The sequence below is a fragment of the Aricia agestis genome, chromosome 16, assembly GCF_905147365.1.
Source record: "Aricia agestis chromosome 16, ilAriAges1.1, whole genome shotgun sequence".
In the NCBI taxonomy this organism is placed as follows: Eukaryota; Metazoa; Arthropoda; class Insecta; order Lepidoptera; family Lycaenidae; genus Aricia; species Aricia agestis.
Window position 1 is genome coordinate 1,446,103 of NC_056421.1, and position 26,589 is coordinate 1,472,691.

Genomic DNA, 26,589 nt, shown 5'->3' on the forward strand with positions numbered 1-26,589 from the left:
TTGACTTTATTGAAAAAACCTAAGGGAATAAGCGAACGACCTTTCTTTACTCGACTACGGTGAAGCTAAAATTAAGGATTTTATTCGTTCGTTATATGTTTTTACGTAGTTAAGTTATAGTTTTTTTTTTTTAATTATTACTTATATTACTTTGGCTACGCCCGCTACCGTCACTCCTGCCTGTGGCGTGATATACATTATGATTTTATTATATTTTTTGATGATTTAATATGTAACTCAGTATCTACATAGAATATTATCGTATACATATACATTTTGTATCAACGGAAACAAATATTTCACATTTATTTACTTTATCTCTAAAACATTGCTTGCTTTCAATTCAAACATTCGTTTGTACGAAAACGTGAACTTCATAAAATAAAAACAAACCTATGTTTGTTCATCAATGAATAAAACATATTAATGTATTGATTTTACGTTTCTCATTGCTCAATAAGTCTATGAAGTATAATGTTATTTGCTTGACATTTTATCGTTCATATAAGATAAAGAGATATTTTTGATCTTTTAACCGCGTTAAGATTTAATAAGATCGGGACGTTTTGGGAACAAAGTCATGAAAATATAAAAATATAATTTAATAGAAAAAAATGGTAATACTCTACTTTAGTAATAGAGCAGAAAGTCCTAAAATTTCCAAAACATTGGTTATCCTAATGATATGTTTTTTTATTTAAAAATATGTTTTTCTAAGGTATGGTTGGATGGTCTGAGGAAAATAACGCACAACGTGAAAGCCAACAATGTGTGTCCAATGACTTGTCTCAAGAAGCAGTAAGTGCCGTGCATGCTTCTTGTATGTTTGAATAGAAAGTTCATGACTTAGAAAAAGACTGGGCATAATACTAATTTGTCCTTATGGTCCAAGCTACGAAGCTGGTCACAATATTTGATACAAAATTGAAAAAATAAAATAGTCCGTTTCATACTAAAGCACGTGTGAAACAGCTGATTTTTTCTAGTAGGATGCAGTTGATATTTTTTATGTTTTCTGCGCAGCTTTGAAACGGGATTCACCCGAATTAACTTGTGACTCGATTTGTAGCATAGATCATATCGTCATTCGTCAGTTCTCTTGGATTTAACTTGTGGGCATTTTGCATGTTGCTTTTGCTTTGAGTGGTTTGTGAATAACAATTTTCTTCTATTAATTTTGCTCTTATTTTTAATACGACATGGAACATGGTATTTTTATGTTTTACTCCTAAATATTTTTTTATTATGACAATATGCTGTTTTATGTTCACTACCATAACTTATGACGACAAGGTTTTTTGTAATCTCAGGGCATATCTAAGATCATTAAGGAGTTATCCTAATGGCTGCCAAGTCATTATGTCCAAAAACAACGACAATGGATTACGGCCAAGGATAAAGTTTAAATATAATATCATTGTTTATACAATACATACAACAAGTAAACAGTATGCCGTCAATGAAAATGTTCTTGTTTAGTTTAATAGTTAGTTACTGTACAAATTACAAAATATTTGGAATTCTGATTTTACTTTTCTGATTTAAATAGGACGTGATTAGACTGTTTACATACAGATCTTCTGTACTACTTACTTGTATAAATCTGTACAATATACTCAAAACAAATATTATTAATGTTTTAAAAATATAAATAATAATCACTAATCCGCAACCGAAATACATCCGCAAAAGAAACCTACGGTGACCATGGTTTTAGGACTTTTTTTCTTTTTCTTTTATTTTGCATGACGCTCCTTTGCATGTACTAACACTAGATATGGAAGGAGGGGATCCGACACATCACCCACAACAACAAAATCAACAATATGTGCGCGAGGACTAGTTTGATGAAACAGTATGTATTATTGTGTATTGTTTTGTTAAATGCAGTGAGTGTTGCTTGGTTTGCATGAAATATAAATCAATTTAATGATAATAATTAAGCAGGCATTCCAATATATCACATTCGATCCGAGCAGCTGGGACCGAATAATAATGTAAAGACAGAGCTTTATCATAAAAAGGTGGGGCTGGTTACTAGAAACTACAATAAGTAGTATAAATTAGTTACTTTAGTGTATGTTGTGTAAATAGACGGAGTTAGTCCAGCCTTTTTAGGACTGTCTTTCTATGCGGTCCCTAATCCGTAACCGAATTTCAGTTGGATGCGGCTCTGCTTCCTCACGGATCCGAAAGGCAAGGTGCCCGTCAAAGTCGTAGCCAGGACCTTCGCTTCAGGCAAGACAGAGAAACTGGTCTACCAGTGTCTATCTGAGCTGGGTCTACCTTCAGGCAAATCTGATTCCATGGAGAAGGAGGCTTTCACATTCGACAAGTTCTACGCTCTGTACCACAAGATCTGCCCGAGGAATGATATTGAAGAGCTGTTTAGGACAATGTGAGTATGAAAAATGAAAAATAGTTTATTCCTAAATTGATTAAAATCGCCGAACCAGCCGTACTCAGAGACATTTATTTATGACTAACATCCGACCGAGGCCTACCATCGGTTCGGGAATCCGCGTATAATGCAGACTGCTATAGAAACATTTCGGGTACAAACAATACTACATCGTTAGACCACCCAAATCGGTGCGGCTGCTATTAATTATGAATAACTACTGAGACCCTAGCCAACACGTCTATATCGCTTCTTTATAGTATCGCCGATCAAAATGTATGGAATTGACATTACATGAGTCGACTTCATATTGTCGAACGCTTATGTTATTTCCATACATTTTCGGTCGGCGAGACGTCGTGTGTTACTTTGGTCTTAAAGTAATTTACACGGATTAGCACGTGGCAGGTCATAAATTGTACCCTAAAAGCGCTAATTGCTTCCGTTTTCGCCGCAATGTAGACATTAGTCTTACAAGGTGCGTAAACGTACCCTGTATGCAGACAATCGCATATAAGTAAGACAAACAAAGGTATTGATGTTGTTGGATAGAAAATAAATAACTATCCGAATGCCTAGTGTTCTCCATCTCTAAAGTATCCACATGGCAATGTCACTCTTTTGCTAGAGTCTAGTGCCACATGCTCTTAGTCAGTCTGTAGCATCAACCTAGGAGTACAGGTGTGTAGGGACTAGCAAACTGGTACAGCCAAAGTGCTGCCAACTGGACGTATCGCCTTTGAATCCAAATCCGAAATCTTGAAGCCCGCTGTACTCATTGGAAATGCATTGAGCCAGCGCATTAGACCAACACGTTGCCCCAATGCGCTGGCAAAATGCGTTGGCCGAATTTGCCAATATACAACCATTAATAATTACAATCGTATCTTCCTCCAGTACCCAAGGCAAAGCGGAACGCATCAACTTAGACCAGTTCGTGCAATTCCTAAACGAGAAGCAGCGAGACCCGCGCCTCAACGAGATCCTGTACCCGCTGTACGACGAGAAGCGCGCGCTCGAGATCATCACCGACTACGAGCAGGACGAGGAGGCCAAGACCGCCAGTAAGTAACCACCATCTTGTAAGCAGCGAGACCCGCGCATCGACGAGATCCTGTACCCGCTGTACGACGAGAAGCGCGCGCTCGAGATCATCACCGACTACGAGCAGGACGAGGAGGCCAAGACCGCCAGTAAGTAACCACCATCTTGTAAGCAGCGAGACCCACGCATCGACGAGATCCTGTACCCGCTGTACGACGAGAAGCGCGCGCTCGAGATCATCACCGACTACGAGCAGGACGAGGAGGCCAAGACTGCCAGTGAGTAACCACCACCTTGGAATTAACTACCCAATTAGATGCCTCGGCCATCCCCGCATCTCCGCCATTGAATTGAGTAGAGTCTAGTCAAATCTAGTCACTAGACGAAACAGCAAGGCGACACTTTATTATGTTGTTGGAGTGGAATGACATGATGTTGTGGCAGTTCCCACATTTATTAACATTAAAACACATCTATTTAGTCTCGCGCTTGTTCGGAGATCTTCCTTTGTACCATACATATTCCCTCTATTTCCGATATAAAATTTATCTTATTCTTCCAGAATGTCTCACCAAGGACGGTCTCATCCGCTACCTGATGTCGGACGAGAACGCGCCAGTATTCCTGGACAGACTGGATTTCTACATGGACATGGACCAACCGCTGTCCCATTACTACATCAACTCGTCCCACAACACCTACCTCAGCGGACGACAGTTCGGCGGCAAGAGCTCTGTTGAGATGTACCGACAGGTGTTGCTGGCTGGGTGCAGGTGAGTCACTTATTTAAGTGGGCCACTAGACGATCGATTTTATTGTGCAATATCATTAAATAATATTATTGGACAACTATTTGACAATAAGATTAATGTGGCGTCGCGTCTCATTTTTACTGACCCTAGCACCTGAACAAATAAATCAACAAATAAAAAAAAAACGCCCAAAATAGTCTGCTGTATCTTGATACTTAATATCTGACCTCCACTTCCAGATGCGTGGAGCTCGACTGCTGGGACGGCAAAGGCGAGGACGAGGAACCGATAATCACTCACGGCATGGCCATGTGCACAGATATCCTGTTTAAGGATGTCATCTATGCCCTCCGTGATACCGCCTTCGTAACATCAGACTACCCAGTGATATTATCCTTTGAGAACCACTGCTGCAAAGCCCAGCAGTACAAACTGGCGAAATACTGCGATGAAATCCTGGGGGATCTGTTGCTGAAGGAACCTTTGCCTAACCATCCGGTAATTTCTTAGTTTTTGTCTTTAGGTAGAGTAGGTTCTAGAATAATCAGGCTCTGTAGTTGATGACTTTCATATAATAATAATAATACTCTCATAACCCAGTGGGACCAACGGCTAACACGACTCGCTAGTTGAGTCAGGTCAGGCGCAGGACCGCCTTTTACATGCCCTTCCGACGCATGGATCATCTCACTTGTCAGACAATCAGGTGATTTGGTCCTAACCACGTCCTAACCAAACTTGGAAATAACATGTTTCCAAGGTGGGAATCGAACCCACGACCTCCAGTCAAGAGCCACACTCTGAAGTCTAAACCACTGGACCACGTAGGCGGACTTTCATATACTTACGAGTTGAATGGTCAATAGTCAATAGTCAAAAAGTATTTATTCCATTATTTGCACATAACAAAAAAACATGTCAAAGTTTAACAATCCAAGCATTTCGCTTGGCTGTGTTATAAATAATATGGCACCGACTTCAAAATGATGAAGATTGAGTACAGAAATAGTTGAGGTTTAGCTGAATTCGGAAAAAGGCACTATTAGATAGGAAAAATTATTTAATACTTTTTAGTTCATATTATAAGGATATGTTATTATTGTTTTTACCCTGGAAGTCGGTTTTAATTTTTTGTTAAAAATAATAATTTCCATTCGTATTCGAATTTATACAGCTCAATACGGTACAATTAGACATTTAGGCATTTTTAAATTTCCGATTGACGTCCGATTCCGACAGCAGACTAAAGAAAAGACGAGCATTACTCGTCGTTTCGGAACGCGATATGGCACGCGAAGTACATACCCATGCGGTATCTATCTTTATCTATGTCTGTGAGTATACCCTTAAAACTATTCTATTACTTATTACTCTTTTTCCACAGCTGGAGCCCGGTCAGCCTCTCCCGCCACCCTGCGAGCTGAAGCGCAAGATCATGATCAAGAACAAGCGGCTGAAGCCTGAAGTGGAGAAACAGGAGTTGGAGCTGTTCCGCCAGGGACAGTTCGTCATAGAAGACGAGGTGAAGGAGGACGCCTCCGCCGCACCGCCACCCAAGAAGGAGGTAAAAAACCACAACGCCAAACAGATCCATACTAATATTATAATCGGAAAGTGTGTCTGTACGGACATGTTTGTGTGTCTGTCTGTCTGTCTGTCTGTTACCTCTTCACGCCCAAACCGCTAAACCAATTTAGTTGAAATTTGGCTTTTTTTTATGAAATAAACGAGCAAACGGGTCACCTGATGGAAAGCAACTTCCGTCGCCCATGGACATTCGCAGCATCAAAAGAGCTCTAGGTGCGTTGCCGGCCTATTAAGAGGGAGGGTAGGGAAGGGAATAGGGGAAGGTTGGGAAAGAAATATTATGGAAGGGTAGGGAAGAGAAAAGGGTAGGGGATTGGGCCTCCGGTAAACTCACTCGGCGAAACACAGCGCCGTTTCACACCGGTTTTGTGTGAGTCCGTGGTACTTCTCCGGTCGAGCCGGCCCATTCGTGCCGAAGCATGGCTCTCCCACGTCAAGATGGAGAGAGAGAGAGCATGGAGATACTTTTAGTCCCGGGAAAGGATACTTTTGATCCCGGAAAAATGGACGGTTCCTGGGCGATAAAGGGGTTCTGGTGTAACGGAGTTGCGCCAGAACCCCTTTATCGCCCGGAGGGCGTCATCTAGTGGGTTATAGTCTGTGTCGTGCATACCTTAAAGATCACTTGACATAAACTAAAAGGGAATCAGTATTCGATTGGAAAAGACCCAGACGGATATTTTTAGGCCAGTGATCATTCAGATTGCAGGGACACGTTATTGACAGTTATTGGACATTTTTGCTCCTATTAAGAGACTTACCGCCGTACTCAGAGACATTTAATTATGATTAAGAGTTTGACAGATAATGTATGGGGCTTATGTCAAAATTTTGAATTAATTACATTAAGGTTAATGTTCCACTCTTAGTGCAGCAGTTATAACTTGTTGTTAATTTATGAATGTGTTCAGGAAGAGCCGCCCCCGGAGGTAGTAGCGGCGGCGGCGGCGGAGGGTGCTGATGGAGACGCGCCCCCGCCGGTCCAGTACACCGGCTCCACGACCAACGTGCATCCCTGGCTCTCCTCCATGGTCAACTACGCCCAGCCTATCAAGTTCGTCAGCTTTGAAGAGGCTGAGAGTGAGTGCCAAGATTAGTAATAGTGTTTTTCAATGTGGCGGTCGCGCCTCGCCTCGCTGCCTCTAGGCAGTACACGGGCCCCACGACCAACGTGCGCCCCTGGCTGTCCTCCATGGTCAACTACGCCCAGCCCGTGAAATTCGTCACCTTTGAGGAGGCCGAGAGTGAGTGGGATTGTCGATAAGTAACTCTTTATGTTGTCGAGTGAGGGGCAGCCATCAGTCTGCAAGATTAGATAACATGTTTGACCATAGTGCACTTGCACTGTTTCTAAAAATGCTGTTTAAAACTTACATTTGGTACACTGAGAGCGATTGAAATATTTTATCTTCATAAATCGGAGCATAACAATTACAGGGAGCAGCCACTGGGCTAGCCGACCCTACAAGATTAAATACATATTTAAACTTTTGCTGAATGTTCGATGAAACAGATTGCAGAAACACATATTGAAAAAAAAAAAAAATCGGAGTGAGGCCGATAATATTGGCCTGTAACTCTAACTTATTCTGTATTTCCAATTCCAGAGAAGAACATCCACCACAACATGTCGTCGTTCGCGGAGACCACCGGCATGAACTACCTCAAGCAGCAGGCCATCGACTTCGTCAACTACAACAAGCGCCAGATGTCGCGCATCTACCCCAAGGGCACGCGCGCTGACTCCTCCAACTACATGCCGCAGGTACGCTCACCTCACGCTCAGACGATCCCGACTACAATATGGCGGAGACCACCGGCATGAACTACCTCGAGCGGCAGGCCATCGACTTCGTCAACTACAACAAGCGCCAGATGTCGCGCATCTACCCCAAGGGCACTCGCGCTGACTCCTCCAACTACATGCCGTAGGTACGCTCACCTCACACTCAGCCGATCCCGACTACAATATGGCGGTGACCACCGGCATGAACTACCTCGAGCGGCAGGCCATCGACTTCGTCAACTACAACAAGCGCCAGATGTCGCGCATCTACCCCAAGGGCACGCGCGCTGACTCCTCCAACTACATGCCGTAGGTACGCTCACCTCACACTCAGCCGATCCCGACTACAATATGGCGGTGACCACCGGCATGAACTACCTCGAGCGGCAGGCCATCGACTTCGTCAACTACAACAAGCGCCAGATGTCGCGCATCTACCCCAAGGGCACGCGCGCTGACTCCTCCAACTACATGCCGCAGGTACGCTCACCTCACGCTCAGACGATCCCGACTACAATATGGCGGAGACCACCGGCATGAACTACCTCGAGCGGCAGGCCATCGACTTCGTCAACTACAACAAGCGCCAGATGTCGCGCATCTACCCCAAGGGCACTCGCGCTGACTCCTCCAACTACATGCCGTAGGTACGCTCACCTCACACTCAGCCGATCCCGACTACAATATGGCGGTGACCACCGGCATGAACTACCTCGAGCGGCAGGCCATCGACTTCGTCAACTACAACAAGCGCCAGATGTCGCGCATCTACCCCAAGGGCACGCGCGCTGACTCCTCCAACTACATGCCGCAGGTACGCTCACCTCACGCTCAGACGATCCCGACTACAATATGGCGGTGACCACCGGCATGAACTACCTCGAGCGGCAGGCCATCGACTTCGTCAACTACAACAAGCGCCAGATGTCGCGCATCTACCCCAAGGGCACTCGCGCTGACTCCTCCAACTACATGCCGTAGGTACGCTCACCTCACACTCAGCCGATCCCGACTACAATATGGCGGTGACCACCGGCATGAACTACCTCGAGCGGCAGGCCATCGACTTCGTCAACTACAACAAGCGCCAGATGTCGCGCATCTACCCCAAGGGCACGCGCGCTGACTCCTCCAACTACATGCCGTAGGTACGCTCACCTCACACTCAGCCGATCCCGACTACAATATGGCGGTGACCACCGGCATGAACTACCTCGAGCGGCAGGCCATCGACTTCGTCAACTACAACAAGCGCCAGATGTCGCGCATCTACCCCAAGGGCACGTGCGCTGACTCCTCCAACTACATGCCGCAGGTACGCTCACCTCACACTCAGCCGATCCCGACTACAATATGGCGGAGACCACCGGCATGAACTACCTCGAGCGGCAGGCCATCGACTTCGTCAACTACAACAAGCGCCAGATTTCGCGAATCTGCCCCAAGGGCACGCGCGCCGACTCCTCCAACTACATGCCGTAGATACATTCAGACAAATTGTTTCATAGGCAGATGACAGTGCTACGTAAGCTGGTCGCGTTATCCGAGAGATCACGAAATACATTGAATTGACATAATCCGACCAAATAGCGCAGGTCCGCCATATGCCTATCTTCTTCTGTCTAAAAGTCTCTTCATAAACATTAACTAAAACAGTGATAAAATAAAATCATTTGTCAATAATATTCTGATCACAATATACTGATAAGTTTTGGATTCTTCTCTGTGACTCAATATAAAATTAAACTTCCCAATAAGTTTCTCGCTATTGCGAAGACCTTACATGTAATTTATTCAACTACGAATTTGCTGTTCTGGCAGGTGTTAAGACTATTCCTGACTCAATGTCTAAGTCCTAAATGTCAGTACTAATTTGCTATTGGTTTGCAGGTGTTCTGGAACGCGGGGTGCCAGATGGTGTCGCTGAACTTCCAGACGTCGGACCTGCCCATGCAGCTCAACCAGGGCAAGTTCGAGTACAACGGGAACTGCGGGTTAGTATAATTTATACCCGGGGAAATTGATTCCTAGGCAGTTGACAGACCTACGACGTTTGGTCAGCTTATGTCTATTCAATGTTATATGACCAAATTACGCAGGTCCGCCATCTGCCTAGGAATTAATCATAAAAATCATGTTGGAATAAGTTTCGTGAAAGTAGTTGCACTACGTTTGAAACTACTTTCATTAAAATAAGTATCGTGAAATCAGGAGTCAACCACATTGCTGTCAACATAAGGCTTCTTTTTAATCGGGACTTAACGCTACTTATTTAAGTAGTAATGCTACTACGAGTACATACTTTTTCTCGACGTTTCGGCCGTGTTGCAACGGCCGTGGTCACGTGGGGACTCCCCTCGCCTCAGTCCCCTCGTGACTACGGCCGTTGCAACACGGCCGAAACGTCGAGAAAAAGTATGTACTCGTAGTAGCATTACTACTTAAATAAGTCGCGTTAAGTCCCGATTAAAAAGTTTCATTATAATGCAACGCGAAAGTTTAAAATGATAACATAAGGCTTCATTTTGCAGTGTAAGGCGATGTACGCCATTTTGGCGCATATTTAGCTGCACGATGTAGTACCATCGAATTTTTGATTCATAAACTCGATGGTACTACATGTACTTTGTTAATTTCAATAGAAAAAAATTATTCAAATAGACTATTCAGGATATCGGATAATATATTATAGTGGACTATGCATTATAAATTTATGACTTATTTTTATGTAGCATTCATAACAAGCAGTTTCACGTTAATTATTTACCAAATGTCTCTTCCAGACCAAACATTCATCCGTGTAGCTGTCCAACTGCATTTAATATCCTGAATTTGAAATGAAATTGATTCATAGGCAGTTGACGGACCTACGTCAATTAGTCGGATTATGTCAATTCAACGTTAGCTGTGATATGTCGGATAGGTTTTTCATAACGCGACCAAATTACGCAGGTCCGCCACTTGCCTATGAATCAACTTCTCTGATAGTACATCTGCCCTATGAGGTTTTTTACGAAACTAATTTCAGAGTAGACAGAATTATAATTTCGTGTCGCATGACGCATCACAAAAAAATCACGAAAGTACTTGTGTGACATTAGTTTTCCAAAAGATATGCGCATGGCAAGACCGAGGATTATAAAAAAGTTTTTACACATGATGAAATTATTGTCATAAAACTAATGTACAGTCACTAGTTTCGCAAAGTAAACATTGTTAGAAATTTCGCCTTTAAATTACAGGGTGTAACAAAAACAAGTGATAATAATTTAGGGTGCGTACGTGTTCCCTGTAGAGATTTCACTGTGAAAGTATCGGCGCTGAAAGACCAAAATTTTTTTTCACTTTTGTATGGGCAATGGCCCGAGCGTCACGAGTTTCCCCATACAAAAGTGAAAAAATTTTTTGGTCTTTCAGCGCTGCTACTTTCACAGAGAACTCTCTACAGGGAACACGTACACACCCTAAAGTATTATCACTTATTTTTGTTACACCCTGTATAATACAGTTCGACAAGGCTGTTTATGAACGTGGCGAGAAAAGGAACTAACGCTTCTATCATACAAAAACGTCATTTTTGACAGTTCTCCTTTACCAGCAGCGCGCATTGACATCATTGACATATTTATTTAAAGCCTTGTCGAACTGTAGTTTGGATTGGCTACTATCTAATAACAATGATTGGCTCACCAGGTACTTACTAAAGCCGGACTTCATGCGTCGCGCGGACCGCAGCTTCGACCCGTTCGCAGACGCGCCCGTCGACGGCGTCATCGCCGCGCAGTGCGCCGTGCAGGTACGACATGTTGAATTGCCCACATACTAGGGCACTACAATATCACTCAATTAAACTGACCACCGGTGCGGGAGGCATTATTACAATTATCAGTTTGAAGCTTTTTTCGTATTCTGAATAATTTTTATTACATCAGTTCACATTTGCCTAGTCAGTAGTCGTCAATTCGGTGATTATCGTCTTTCGGCCGCACTTACTGTTTACTTAAGTTGAATTTAATGATGATTTTGACAGGAAATGCTTAAATCGAAATTTAATTCATCTTTATTATACACATATTCTATCTCACAGACTTATGTAACTATTCTGCAGGTGATAGCCGGCCAGTTCTTATCAGACAAGAAGGTGGGGACGTACGTGGAGGTGGACATGTACGGGCTGCCGTCCGACACCATCCGCAAGGAGTTCCGCACGCGCATGGTGCCCGCTAACGGCCTCAACCCCGTGTACAATGAGGAACCCTTCCTATTCCGAAAGGTATACACACTTTGGGCGCATATACACTTGCGTTTGAGCGTATGTACACTTATCAAACCATAGAGAAGTGTTTGACGAGTAAGTGTAACACACTTACTCGTTCATATCATAACAGAGATCAGAAAACAATACATATTTCAAGAAACTTCCGTCAAGCAGTGAGAAGCAGGTGACAGCTTATTTTTAGGTTATCTTTAAAAAATACAAAAAAATCAAAATCGGATAATCCATTTGGGAGTTACGATGCTTTGGATAGACGCACAGACAGACACGTGAAACTTATGTTTTCCTCGAAACATAGTTTTCATCAAAACTGTATTAACTATGTATATCAAATAATGTGTTTATGGTTTATTTAATCGAGCCCATTTATACCTATGTATCTATCACTCACATTTCTCAGAACATCGTTTTGTAGCCAAGGACCTAATATCCACAGGTCGTACTACCCGACTTGGCCGTGCTCCGATTCGGCGTATACGAAGAGTCCGGCAAACTGCTTGGCCAGCGTATACTCCCGCTGGACGGCCTGCAGGCAGGCTACAGACACATCTCGCTGCGTACTGAGGCCAACTTCCCCATGTCGCTACCCATGTTGTTCTGTAACATCGAGCTGAAGATCTACGTGCCGGATGGCTTTGAAGGTAATGTAAAGACTCTACACTTAAATCGTCAAACTCATTACAATTACTCATCAAACACACTTACTTAATAATCGTTATCGAACATACTACACTTACTTATCAATTCCTCTACACTACACTCAACTCGTATACTCCCGCTGGACGGCCTGCAGGCGGGCTACAGACACATCTCGCTGGTACTGCGGCCAACTTTCCCATGTCACTCCCCATGTTGTTCTGTAACATCGAGCTGAAGATCTACGTGCCGGAAGGCTTCGAATGTAATGAACGAAGTTACTGATACTACTCACTACACTTAAGTCGTCAGTTACTAATCAATACACTTATTTATCAAAATTCAAACTCATTAGTCATTAGACTTACTTATCAAACACACTATACTTGTCAATAATCTCAATACACTCATAAACTTCTTCAACACTCATCAAATTATTTACTATACTCATCAACTTTCTCATCAACTTCTTTAAACACACAACTTTATCAACACACCTCAACTTCATCAACACTCGTCAACTTCTGCAACACTTATCAACTTCTGCAACACTTATCAACTTCCGTAACACTCATCAACTTCTGCAACTCTTATCAACTTCTGCAACACTCGTCAACTTCAGCAACACTCATCAACTTCTTTAACACTTATAAACTTTCTAAACACTCATTAACTTCTTCAACACTCATCATTAACACTAACCTCTTCTTACAGACTTCATGACGGCTCTCTCCGACCCGCGCGCGTTCATGGGCGCAGCTAAGGAGAGGACGGACAACATGAAACAGCTCGGTATTGAGGAGAGTGGCCCCGAGAAGAAGGAGGAGGTGAAGAAGGAAGGTGAGTTAAAATTTATTCGCTTTAAGAAGAACTTTTTACTTTTTTTTTTAAGATCATATGTGAAGCATCCATAGATGCTTCACACCATGTCAGTCTGGCCCCGTGCTATGTACCCGACGGACTAGTGTTACGGGTACCGGACAGCGGAAATATAATATATATTTCCTTGTTTACTTAATACTTTTTTATACATATATTTAAGATTTTTATTATATGACTAGCTGTTGCCCGCGACTTCGTCCGCGTTAGTATAGTAGATCACGTCCCAAGTATTATTTATTGTACAAAAATATTAAATGTACAGCATTGACTTTCCTACGATTTTATTATATATAGATGTTCCGCGCGGCTTCGCTTGCGTAATTTAGAAACGCGACCGTACATTTTCCGCAAAAAATAGCCTATGTCCCTTAACGTGGTCTATTCTTCATGTTTGCCAAATAACATAAAAATTGCTGCAGTACTTTAGAATCTTAAGATAATAAGCAATTTCGTATAATTTTTTCCGTTTTTTCCACATTTTCCTCTATTTCTTCGCTCCTATTAGTTGTAGAATAATTATTTTCGTAAAATTCGTAGTATGCAGAGGACTGTAATACGTGTGTAATACAAGTCAGTCATTATACTTAGAAATTAGCATAGATAAATTATAATTAAATTAAAATAGACATCTTACGCAAATACTTGAAAATGATTAATTGACCTTGGTTCTATTCCAAATAAGCTTTTAATGTTTATTATGGTTTATTATAGATCTTATCTAGCATCTAGGTTCTAAACTATTCTAATGTTGATTTGTAGTGCAGCCACTGCCTATAATTTATAAATATAGACCGGCAAACAAAACTAAGTAATATGTGTTTAGCTATCTTTATTATTAAACACTGATTAGGTAATAGTGAAGTAAATTTGCCATTCCGATATCTCATTATAAGTAGTACTTACATTATATTATAAATATAAATATGTAACTAAAATAATAATATTAACAATCCAAATTCAATATCTACAATAAAATTCAGGAGTTGAACATACATAATCGTCTTCTTTCTGAAAGTCGGTATAAAGTATTTCGGTCTTACTCTTCGATCAAATATTTGATCAAAGGTCTTACTACAAAAGATTTAAACACCTGTTGAACAGTTGATTAGAAAAAATATCAGTACAAAATGGTCTCGAAACAACTGTTCAATAGATGTTTAAATCTTTTGTGGTAAGAGTTAAGACCGTTTATTTTTAAACAACTCCCAGAAAGCAAAGTTCTCATTTCTCAAAACACATTATAACATATTTTTAAATCCAAAGACCTCAATATGATCCTTGAATCGTATTTCTATATAATTTTTGTAGCGGCGCGCGCGCGATGTGACGCACAATGTTTATGCCGCAAATAGCCGCGGTAGGCGCAAACATATTTCGGGATGATACGATTGGTCCAAGTGATATGCGACAGAGATTTTTAGCGCCTAGAGACAAATGTCAAGCGATAATCGTAAACGCCAACAAAATTCGCTAGCGTTGCGATAACTTATGTCAAATCGTATACATTTTGTTGGCATTTACGATAATCGCTTTCCACTTGTCTACTAACGCAGGTTTCTAAGAAATTATTTTGATACTTAGGGCTCTTTCACATGACGTTTTTAACGCTCGTTTGTATCGATACAAACGCAAGTTGAACGCTCAGCAAACGGAAGGAAGCCGACACGTTTTAAACTTTATATCTGCCAAAACGCGCAGAAGACGAGCGCATCAGAAACGCGCGTTGTCAGTGCGCAAAAAATACGTCGTGTGGAAATGCCATTAGTTGTTGATTCAATTCAATATGATAATATATTGGTCGCTTGATATTAGATGAAAGTTGAAAGATGTTTGACATCTTTAAATTATTGATAATAATATACCTAGTGTTGACTGTTGAACCAGTAACGGAATCCCTGGTGACTGGTGCCAGATACGCAATATACCTATCTACTCGTAAATCAACAGTTAGACGTATCACGTATGTGATGATATTTTACAAGTGACTATGATCGCTTCCCTCTCCCCTGTAAAAAAAATAGTCCTAATTCACAAGCGCTACGTTCTTAATTCTTTAAAATTCTCAACATTTAAGAGGAGACAGAATCAAAACAAGTAACTATGTACTAAAATTTGGGCCATAAAGTAGTACATGATATATTAAAGTCTGGACTAAACTCTAAAGTCCAAACGCTTTACGCTTATACAACACAATCCCCGCTTATCCCTCACTGCTCACACCACCCCCGATCCCCGCTGTCATGTTATCCCAGTCCAACGCCGGCGGCTGTGTAGTAAACAATTAACTACCACTCGGCTAATTATGGTCGATCAGCTTGTAAACAGTTTAACTAGTCAATAAACTGAACGATGAATTGGTTCAACTTCAGACGCGATAACGGTGAGTGGTGTTTAGAAAAGTTTTAGTTTGAATTGGAGTTAGGAGAGGGATTTGGTAATTTTTGATTAAAGAATTTAATGTTATGCTAGAACTCCAGACTTCTTAAATGTGGGGCTGATTTGGCATTTTTCTACGATCGTAACAGTTCAGGGATAGCTTAAGCCGTGAAAATTGTTGGAAAAGTGGAAGGGAAATATTTATTATTTAATGAATGTGCGACAAAATAACGTGTGTCGGAAGTTGGGACAGGCGACAGCTAGTAGTATAAACTTATAATTATTATTTAATCCGAGATGATTAAGATAATTCATTGTAAACTAAGACCATATTATCATGTTTGCCAATTGCCAGTCCTTTGATTAGATTTAAGAGCATTTTAGAAACCATAAGGCGTTGCATATCGTGTAGCTACAACCCAAACGTACTAAAAATAATTTATTCCATCCATTTTAATGGGCCTGGAATATGAGATTGATCCGTGCATTCCTCAGGAATGAGGTTAAATTCTTTACATTATAAACATCAAATATTCTATTATCAAATATCAGTTTTACTCCTTGAGTCGATGAACTTAAAAAATAAAAAAAATTTGAAACTGGGACCTTTGCATACCTACGTTTTCGCATTGTCCAATCCGAAGTTAGACCGATATTGATAGATGACGCCCGCGGCGCCAAAACTCGTTTATCGCGCGGGAACCGTACATTTTTTCGGGATAAAAAGTATCCTACTTATGTCTTTTCCCGGGCTCAAATTTATCTCTATGCCAAATTTCAGCAAAATCGGTTCAGCGAATTTGGCGTGAAGAGGCAACAGACAGACAGACACATCACTTTTGCATTTTTAATATTGGATTTTCATAAATACAAAATATGAGATGGAGGTATATTTAGATACTAAATAGCAAAAAACGGTAACCTGTAGGCCTACTACGAAATTGTTTTGAGACTCAAACAATCGGACGAGAATGCCGCGTCCTGCTCTAACAACGTCATTTCACGTTTGTTAGAATAGGACGCGGCATTCTCGTACGATTGTTTGAGTCGCAAAACGGTTTTGTGGTACGGCCCCTGTCTCTACGACACTAGCGCGTTTTTAGTGCAATATCGGATAGTATATCAACAAAGCTGTTACACAAAATGAACCGTTATAAAAATAATAACTTTTATGTTACCTATAAAAAACCATAGTTGTAGCGATTAAAATAAAGTGATTTCTGAAGCCTAACCAGTTTTGACATAAGCACCTGATATTTGATAAGACACGATAGCCAGTTTGGTTGCGTTTCAAATATTTACCAATAATCCTGGGAAGGGACATGATTATTCTGGAGCATGCCGATAAACACACCCATATACTTCGAAAAGTCACTAATATCCATCAACTCTTCCAGAGCCGATGGTGTTTGAGCCCATCACAGTGGAGACTCTCCGCCAGGACAAGGGCTTCCTCAAGACTGGCAAGAAGCAGCAGAAAGACCTCGACGTCATGAAGAAACGGCACTCCAAAGAGAAGATGACGTTGCAGAAGCAGCAGTGCGCGGCGCTGGAGAAGATGATTAAAGGAAAGAAGTAAGGGAATTTGTACTACAGTATGAAAGTGGAATTCTTGATTATCTTTTTCTCAAGAACTTGATAGGTTTATCATTTTCTTAATTTGATTATTTAAAGCAGTTTTCATCTTACGGCGGTTCCCAATATTTGATCTATCTCTGGTTTAGCCCTACTAGAGATAGGAATAACTCACATTAGACATTAGAGACATATATTTTATGTCAATTGTGAGCTATTCCTATCTCTAGTAGGGCAAAACCAGAGATAGATCAAATATTGGGAACGGCCGTTAGTCGCTAGACGGAGTACCTATCGGTAGACAACTATCGGTGACACCATCATTAATTGCCACAAAATAAAGTTATGTTTTAGTTGAAACCGATGTAAGAGTTAGCCCTTTTTATAGTCAATCACACCAAATGTCACAGGAGTTACAAATATTATCTGGCTTCGACTGTCTTTAAATAAGTTGCCTATAATTCCTAATTTTCTAACTTTGGCTATGTCTAAGTTTCTATGACTCCACAGCAAGGAACAGCTAAGCGGCGACGAAGCCTTCCGCAACCTAGTCGGCGAGCAGGCGCGCGCCTGGTCTGACCTGCTGCGCAAACAGCGCGCGGAGCTGTGCGCCGCCGCCCGCACGCGCCTCGACGAGCAGCGGGAGTTGCTGAGGAAGTTCATGGACACCGCGCAGCAGGCGCAGATGAAGCAACTGGAGGCCAAGCACGAGAGGTGAGAGAGACAGCAAAACAGGTAAGAGAGTACGAGAGATTGAAACACTTACGGATTTTGTCGCGGAACACTTTTATTAATCCCGACGTTTCGGCTGCTTTCGGGATTAATAAAAGTGCTCCGCGACAATATCCGAAAGTGTTTCAACCTTATAATATCTACTGAGTGATACTGAGTGATACTCGCGTAAACTTAAGGAATCATTATGAGTACGAGAGATGATACAGCACGAACTGTTACGGAAGAGTAAGAGAGGTGACACAATATGTGAGAAGAAAAAAGACAAACAGTAAGACAGCCCAGGATGTGAGAAACACGACAAGAGTGGACAGTGGTCTGTTTTAAATTTTATGTCTATTTGTTTATGTTTTTTTTTATTAACTTTAATAGATAGTTTACTTTAACACTACCGATTAAGCAAAACTATATAACATGAAACATAATATTAAGATAATGCAATCATTCCATCCCTTTCATTTCCAGGGAGGTGAAAGAGATGAACACTCGTCAAGCGAAGATCAGCGTGGAGACCAGCAAGGAGGTAGCCAACGACAAGACGCTCAAGACCAAGCAGGAGAAGGACCGCAGACTGAGAGAGAAGAAGCAGAATAATACCAAGAAGTTCATGGACGAACGCAAGGTAAGTGTAGAGAGGATTGAAGTCAGCTCTGGGTTAATGTATTTATTTATTAGGCATATCAACAATATAAACACACACATATATGATGTGCTTATATCAAATTACAGACATGCACAACATTATTTTATAAAAACACATCTATAACCAAATTAAATTAAAGTTAAGTATACAATTAATTCTAAATTTATAAATATGTATGTGTAGGCAGTATAGGCCATGGCCTATTGTCGGCAGCGTTCTATGGCGTCCTAGGATGGCGGCAGAGTGCTCACATAGAGGCGACAAAATTAAAGTGGCCTATATAAATCCAGCCTTGATTGAAGTGTATCGTGCGATGGGAGTGCAGTCGTTTTGAAATGCATGTCTTCTTCTTCTTAGCTCTTTCCCTCTTTACGTAGGGTCGGAAATGCATGTTAATGCATATTTATATAAATAAATATTCATTTACATGCATTTCCGGGTAAAACAAAAATTTTTATCTCTTCTTCCTTTTTTGTCTTGTGACAAAAAGAACGTGTTGATGATATTCGCCAATAGATGGCGTTTTGCGTAACTTTTAACATTTTAAAACTGATTTCAGAACCAAACAATCAAACAGAATCGCGAGAAGGAAAAACTGAAGGCGACACATGACAAACAAGTTGAAGAATTGTCCAAGGATATTGACAACGTAAGTACATGTGCTCCCAAAGTGATAATGCGAATAGAAATTTTCGTAATTTTTCGGCAACGGTCGTATTTCCCGGGCGTCGGAAGACGTCGCTGCAAGCGCTGTTTTTAAACTTAACTTTAAAAATAACACCGCTTTGCGGCGACGTAGAGGCGCCAGACGTTGCTTGGACGTTACAAAGGAACCAAATTTAAAACGGTAATAGTATGGGAGTTACGATTCCTTAGTATTTATTATTCGTAGGTTATAGCACTTATTGACGGACAGGCGTTTATTTACTTCTATTTCCTTTGAACAAGGTGCAAAATGCAAGTGCATTGTTTGGGGCTCTTACGTTTCATTGATTCGGGTTTTTTCGTGATTACAACAATTAGCGACGATTAGGTTTGGGCGTGATGAGGTAACAGATAGACAGACAGACAGATACACTTTCGCTTTTAAAATATTAGTATGGATTTTTATAATAAATTGTTACGGATACGTACACGTAGTGCCATCTAGCGTCAACAAGTGGCACCACCCGGAGAATTAAAACAAAATAAAACCGCTACTCGATACTAGATGGCGTTAGGCTTCCAGAAATATTCCACACTTGTTTACGCGAATAGGGTACATTCTAGAAAGGAATGTTCTGGTACAGTCTAGGACTCGCCTCGGTCCATATAAATAGCCGCAGGAATATATAGCCAGTAAATTCACTTCAGGCGACTTCGGAGTGAAAAACAAGTGATCAAGAGTGATACCTACGACTTGGCTACGACCTAGGACAGTGATAGTGCTTAGTGTTTTGGACCTAGTGCTTTGTGTTAGACCTAGTGCAAGTGATTAAAGTCTTTATAAGAGTCAGCAGGTCTTTCTCTCCAAATCCTTCGAACCCGAAGTCCTTCGAATACGTAATAATATTAGTATGGATTATCAGAAAAACACCGACAATTTTCGATAAAACTATCGACAATTTTCGATATAACTTTTTTACAGAACTTCTCAATTTCAACGCTAGAGGCGCTAATAGTCTAAGGGCCTGTTTCACCACTTTCTGTTAAAGTGATAAAGTGCCTATTCACAACTTTTTTGACAGATTCTCCATACTTGATCTGTCAAGTTAATTGGTGGATAGCCCTATCAGGAAGTGGTGAAACAGGCCCTTAATAATGTTTTTCCTATTCCAGCTGATCGAGCTATACAAGATGGAGGAATCGGAGTTTGAGATGTCGAGCAAGTCGGAGTTCTTCGCATGAAAGTATCCCGAGATCGCGCCGCTGCTAGAACAGCTGTCCTGACAGTGACAGAGCGTCGTTCTGCCCGCGGTGCCGCGACTGCTGTAGTAGAGATGATGTGACAAATTCACACTGTCTTACAAGGATCTTTCTTCGGCACTTTCTTATAATTAAGAATGACAATAATGCCGACTTCTGCGATGGTCGCCGGTTTAATTAAAAAGGTGCAAGAGAGTACTCTCTCTTTAATTTGGTAGACCAGTGGAACGGATCACCGACGCGACTGGTGACTGGTGAGAAATCTGTAGGCCTACTACGAAACCGTTTTGAGACTCAATCGGCTGAGAGTGCCGCGTCCTGCTCTAACAACGTCATTTCTCGTTTGTTACAGTGGGACGCGGCATTCTCGTACGATTGTTTGAGTCACAAAACGGTTTCGTGGTACGGCCCCAGGCACAGAACCAACTTTATACTTGTCTATCCGTCGATTGAATCTCTCTCTTGTCAGATAATCAAGTGAATAGACTGAATTACCCTAACCAAAATTATGAACAACATTTTAATAACCGGGACTTAAAACATAATAATTAAGATCTGTACTTGTGTAATTTTGATTGACCGTTATTTTGTATTCACTCCCAAATGAAAATGTTACCAAGGGTCAAAAGATCCTCGTACGACTGTGTGTTAACTGTTAGTTAAACGGGTTCCAATCACTAGTATAAAGTTACCAAATTATCAAAAACCAACGCCTGTTAATTGTTTTCTCTTTCCTTCTTTGTATTAATGGAAGAGAAGGCTATATTTTTCATTACTAATAGGCGTTGGAACTAAAGTAGTTAGTACAGTAACTGATAAACCAGTTTGATCACATCTTAATATGTAGTTTGTATTATAAACCAATGAAAGAAAATGACAACTTTTGCGATGCCCCGAAAGATTTGTCGCATTGTTATAAAGAAAAGCCTAAATTATTGTTTTATTATGGTATGGAATCTTGTCTCAGATATTATTAAAACATTTTCACTGACACATAGTTCTACAAAATTAAGTTCAATCGTATGTAAAAAGTTATTGTTTCGACAATAATCATAAGGGATGTCAGATCTGATTTATTGATGCATTGTTTATGTTTTAATTCTCCAAACTGCAGAATTTAGGTATTTGGTTTTAAATCAATTTGGCTTTATACTATAATGCACGGTGCACCATTTGACACTATTATTTTAGGCTAAATAAATTAAAAATCAAAGAATTCTAAATGAGAGAGAAATGTAAATTTATATTATAGGCTTAGAATAATTATTATTATAATGTAAATGAGGTTAATTTTAGTCACTAAAGTGTACATTTTTTTCTTGCGATGACAGTTTATTTCTAATATTTTAGAAACTTCTGGATAAAATACACGACCAATGACGACGTGTGCTTTGCGGCTAGGTTAAAAGTATATTATCAAATTCAATTTAAACGATTGATTAGCTAATTAGATTAGTTTAGGTTTAATCAAATTCCATTCGACCTTGCTAAGTTTTTTTAGACTGGGTTGCACCAACTAACTTTAACTTTAACCTTAACTATAACCGGAAAAATTGACAGATGTCGTATGAGAATATGGGGTGTTTGGACGCCATATTTAACTTTAACTTTACCCACGCCTCTGGTGCAACCTTTAAATTACTATCATTATTCAAACAAGGTAGTTAGTAATCTGCAATAGAGTCAAAGATTTTATTGCAGATTACTAACTACCTTGTTTGAATAATGATAGTAATTTAAATGAATAATTTAAAATTCATTATTTATCATTAACTTTTACGGTTCTTTTACGGGTACTAAAATATTGTATATTTATTACTTACTAATATTAAATTTCTAATTATTTTACTATTTTTAATTACTATCTTGTTACAACATTATTATTGTTTATTCTCATAAAATTATGGAATAGATAATAAAACGTTAAAAAAATCTATGTTTTCTGCTAAAACATAATAATATATATACTTACCTACTGTTGAATATAATAGCGTTAGGGTCAATTTATATTTTATACTAACGCAGAGTCGAAGCGAATCGAAGCGCGTCGAAGCGACAAATTTGCGACAAGTCGAACAAGTGCGCGCGTATTCGCCAGAATGCCTACAGTGATGACGCGTAGATTCGCTTGGATGCGCTTCGTATGGATGCGCGAGAATGCGCACGCACCCAAAAGCGTTGGTCAAGCTAATTCGCGCGAGCTAAATTCTCAGAAGTAATAATAATATGTGCGTTAATGGTTTGGAGTTAAGGTTGAATTTGGTATGTTCAGTTTTGATAATTCGCTTCGATGCGCTTCGCGCTAGTATAAATTGACCCTTACAATGTTACCATTACAAATTAAGACTACAAAAAATCTTTGAAATTAGCTGCTTAACTGATGAATCTCCTATTAAGGCTGAAAGATATATACATTCTTATAAATCTGCGTGAAAAAATACTTTATGTCATAACTACTTTTCTAGAGAATTTAAAACTGATGTCTTTGCATATGCGTGCCAATAACAATTCATTTCATTACTAACTCATCCTCTTAGCGGACCAATTATTGCATCATACACATAACACAACTGCCATAAGAATAAGATCAAAACCCACAGAAAGCTTTACTATGGAATCAAACTTCCATACTGTCACAGTAAAAATATAATAAAACTTGCCAAATCGTGGCAAACGCATTTAGATGAAAAAAAAATAACAGCATCTTATACAATCCTGCAAGGGTGTTTTTGGTCATGGTGAAAAGGATTAATCTTCTTCTACCTTTTTAAAAAGGCTCCTTATTCTTAGTAAGTCGTCAGAACTAATGTTGTAATCAGCAGCCTTTCCCAAAGTGGGCGATAACGCCCCCTAGTGGGCGCTGAAGATCTAAAGGGGAGCGCTGTGGGACCCAGATAAAATATAGGGGCGTTGTGTAGAGTTGTGATTTGCAATTTTAATAATGTGGGCAGTGGACAAAATAAGTTTGGGAACCCTGTTGTAATGTGTAATACAGCAGCTGTTTCTCATTGAATGATTTTTTAATAAAAACGCTGGTGACGTTTTGAGCGAGACTTTGTGACAGTTGCCTCGTCCCATGAATATGTCATTAGAGCACCATCCTTGTAGAAGATTGCCAAAGACTTAGTATACAGGACTCACGCAGCGTCAATATATTCATAAAATTTCCTATTAAATTAGGTGCCTAAGTACTTAAGGTACATCTAGTCAATTTTATTAATTACATTTAAGTAGTGTAAAGTACATATAATCAATTTTATTCATATTAACTTTCAAATGTTGGGACTTTTTCTTCTTTTGAATAATTATCAACTTTAAACGTCTTAATTTCTAAAGTTTATAAAAAAATTGGCTGAAAGGCTAGTTTCAACTAACAACTGCTACTTTTGTTTTAATCTAAGAAGTGTTGATTGATATTAATATAGTGCTGTTCCAGCGACCAGCAGTGGTGTCCAGTGATGCTTGAAAATTGCACTTGATACTGTATTAATATAAATCAGCCATATCAGTTTTATTGTAGATAAGGTTAAACATGATAAATTAGTGAGAATACTTTTAAGTAATAGTTATCTATTATTAAATCTTTGTATATTACAAAACGTGTCTTGAAGACCAAAGGTCTATTATTTAGTAATTTATGGTTGAAATTATTTATTGCACATTGATTAATGTTGTCATGTTTTAAATCGAATTCGCACCATACTTTTGAAATTACTTAAAATTACTTAACGTAAATATTACTGAAGTAAAGCATATATTCTAAATTTGTTCAATAATGTTACAGTAATAGTACCTTAATTTTAATTTTATGGTATGTAATAAATTATAAAACACAGTATAACCACTATTCATTTATTGTTTTAAATATATTATAACTACATATTAACAAATGTTTTATTTAACCTAATTTAGTAATTCTAAGTTTATTTTGATTTCATGCTGCGGATTTTTTTCTTCTCCTTGTATAAACTTTCCTGTTGAACTGGAACAAAAACCAGTATATAAGTATCTACTGCCAATTTTAAATGAAAAAAAAAAGGTTATGTTGAGGAACAGGTTGTCAATAAATAGCTCTAGTGAATACATGAACTTCCAATAAATTCAACTCAGAACTACAGAACTAGCATTACATTCAAGTCCATCATGTGTTAGGCTGGTAACTGGTTCTTGAGTTGCAGTGGGCCGATTGTGCCCAGAACTATTCCTAAGCGGGGAGCAGAGAGTCATGGGGTTTTAGTGGGTAGATCCTACAGGGAGTCCCACAAACCCCGGGCGATGCCCCCGATCCGCCAGGAATGCGCAAAGCATTTCCCAAAGTAAAAAAAGGCTGGTAATGTTATTGAAATTTGGTAACTCTACACACAATTTTTTTTAATTCTTTTTTCCCATGGTGCTTCGCCCTTTGTTCGGACATCAATCTCCAATTTGGCTGTCTCCCGCTTTGCTTGGGGAGGGAAATTGGATATCTCCTACTCCTACATTTCTTCTGATTAATTTCGTTGCGGGTCCCAAGACAGATTTAGCTTGACCCTCGGGCATCCCTGAGATCATATCAAAGGGTTTTCGTGGTTGGTTACCACTGTTGATCCTGGCGACACAGGAGTTGCAGTGGTGGGAATGTGTGGTGGGCCTTTTGCCCGTTTAAAAAAAAACACAAAAATAATTACCTATTTTAGGCTAATTAACTGTAGGCGACAAAGTTTTTGTCAACAATAATTATAAGCTCAGCATTCCCATATCTGATAATAATAATAATTGGTGAACAAATTTTTGTTGGAGGTAAATAGATATACTAATCAGTAGTCGACACAAGAAGTTAGAAATTAAATGAAAATTCAATCATGTATTAGTCCTGCAAAAAGTGATATGGTCAAAAACTGTCTCTCTCTGTTGTAATGTTTTATTGTAATTATTACATAAAATTATGGAAGTATAGTCCAAAGTAGGGTTGCCAGGGGTCCGGATAAAGCAGGACACAGTCAAGCTTTTTGATTGCTTGTCCGGCCAAATTTAAGAGGAGTTCGGCTTTTGTAGAGCTTTGAATCGATAATTTTATATGAAAATCTACTATTTTTAGAAGGTTTAACACCTAATAAAATGTAAAATTGTATGTAAAATTGTTTTTAATAAATCAGAAAATTATGAACATATTCCTACACTGAGTTTAGATTCTAAGTACTCGATAGCAGGACTTTTTTGTACAAATGTCCGGCCAAGCTGGCTCCTTTGTCCGGCTTTTTGGCTAAGCGACCTGGCAACCCTTACCTAGTCCAAAGCATCAACTCACAAAACTTTACAATATATTACTATATTTTGACTTAATAATTTATTAGATTGTTTCTCTGCAAAATTTAATTCTTAGTTGAGTGTAAATTGTACAATGTAGGTACATGTCAAGACTCTAGGTACATGGTTAGTACATAATATTTACAAGAAAATTTACTTACTAAATGGGTCAAATCTTATCACTTCCAATTTGTCTGCTAGCCTTTCTCTTATTAGATTAATTCGATGTCCAGAAACAACACTTTCCATCATCACCATAATACTCCTGAAAGAACAGACATGATTTTATCAACAGTGCACAATATTATAGGAATGTATTTAAAATTTATTTTGTAACTGACTTGGATTTAGCTTTTTTTAATAGGACATTTGTTAGGAACATTTTAGAAATACAAAAAGACACTCAATAATAAACAGCTTTGTAAAAATATTGTGAAATCCGAACGAAAAGTTTGAGGTTATAATTTTGTTATTTATACTTCTTCGTCTTTACTTATTCTTCTACTTCTTTAACATAAATACATGAATTTTGCCATCAAATAGTTTCCATATTCCAACTTTCCAAATTCCAGTTTCCAGTGGAAAGTGGACGGTCCGAAAATGATGTAAAGTGGAAAATTTCTACTTTCCAACAATTTGGGACCTTGGCAAATTAAAAGGTTTTAAGCGAATATGTTACTATTTTTTTCGTTATTGACTAGAATCTAG

At 39.6% G+C, this 26,589-nt stretch overlaps 2 protein-coding genes across 5 annotated transcripts in view; one reads left to right on the forward strand and one right to left on the reverse strand.

Moving 5' to 3' along the window:
- LOC121734924 (1-phosphatidylinositol 4,5-bisphosphate phosphodiesterase) overlaps positions 1 to 20,908 on the forward strand; it is a 70,927-nt gene extending 50,019 nt beyond the window's left edge. For 2 of the 4 annotated variants that reach the window (XM_042125567.1, XM_042125569.1), the window contains exons 6-23: positions 1,776 to 1,855; positions 2,162 to 2,398; positions 3,299 to 3,465; positions 4,008 to 4,218; positions 4,437 to 4,695; positions 5,582 to 5,761; positions 6,696 to 6,864; positions 7,392 to 7,549; positions 9,461 to 9,564; positions 11,264 to 11,366; positions 11,679 to 11,843; positions 12,283 to 12,487; positions 13,197 to 13,322; positions 17,138 to 17,315; positions 17,826 to 18,029; positions 18,513 to 18,669; positions 19,250 to 19,339; positions 20,509 to 20,908. In XM_042125567.1, coding sequence (XP_041981501.1) covers positions 1,776 to 1,855; positions 2,162 to 2,398; positions 3,299 to 3,465; positions 4,008 to 4,218; positions 4,437 to 4,695; positions 5,582 to 5,761; positions 6,696 to 6,864; positions 7,392 to 7,549; positions 9,461 to 9,564; positions 11,264 to 11,366; positions 11,679 to 11,843; positions 12,283 to 12,487; positions 13,197 to 13,322; positions 17,138 to 17,315; positions 17,826 to 18,029; positions 18,513 to 18,669; positions 19,250 to 19,339; positions 20,509 to 20,577 — 2,862 coding nt within the window. In that variant the 3' untranslated portion in view covers positions 20,578 to 20,908. Of the gene's footprint in view, positions 1 to 718; positions 799 to 1,775; positions 1,856 to 2,161; positions 2,399 to 3,298; positions 3,466 to 3,512; positions 3,595 to 4,007; positions 4,219 to 4,436; positions 4,696 to 5,581; positions 5,762 to 6,695; positions 6,865 to 7,391; positions 7,550 to 9,460; positions 9,565 to 11,263; positions 11,367 to 11,678; positions 11,844 to 12,282; positions 12,488 to 13,196; positions 13,323 to 17,137; positions 17,316 to 17,825; positions 18,030 to 18,512; positions 18,670 to 19,249; positions 19,340 to 20,508 lie in introns of all 4 variants that reach the window. The other 2 variants (XM_042125568.1, XM_042125566.1) reach the window with 2 other exon arrangements.
- A 3,525-nt stretch (positions 20,909 to 24,433) lies between these two features.
- On the reverse strand, positions 24,434 to 26,344 carry LOC121734926 (39S ribosomal protein L33, mitochondrial). Its single transcript, XM_042125571.1, has 3 exons — positions 26,223 to 26,344; positions 26,043 to 26,146; positions 24,434 to 24,577 (listed from the first exon to the last, which is right to left on the reverse strand). The coding sequence occupies exons 1-3, from the start codon at positions 26,261 to 26,263 to the stop codon at positions 24,519 to 24,521; spliced, it is 204 nt and encodes a 67-aa protein (XP_041981505.1). The 5' UTR covers positions 26,264 to 26,344; the 3' UTR covers positions 24,434 to 24,518.
- Positions 26,345 to 26,589: the final 245 nt, after the last annotated feature.

Excerpts from the sequence above, each read along its gene's own strand:
- LOC121734926 (XM_042125571.1), bottom strand. The coding sequence starts at position 26,263 with ATGTTCCTAACAAATGTCCTATTAAAAAAAGCTAAATCCAA. Across the intron at positions 26,147-26,222 it reads TTAAAAAAAGCTAAATCCAA|GAGTATTATGGTGATGATGG; the intron begins GTCAGTTACAAA and ends CTGTTCTTTCAG. Across the intron at positions 24,578-26,042 it reads GATAAGATTTGACCCATTTA|TTCAACAGGAAAGTTTATAC; the intron begins GTAAGTAAATTT and ends TTTTTGTTCCAG.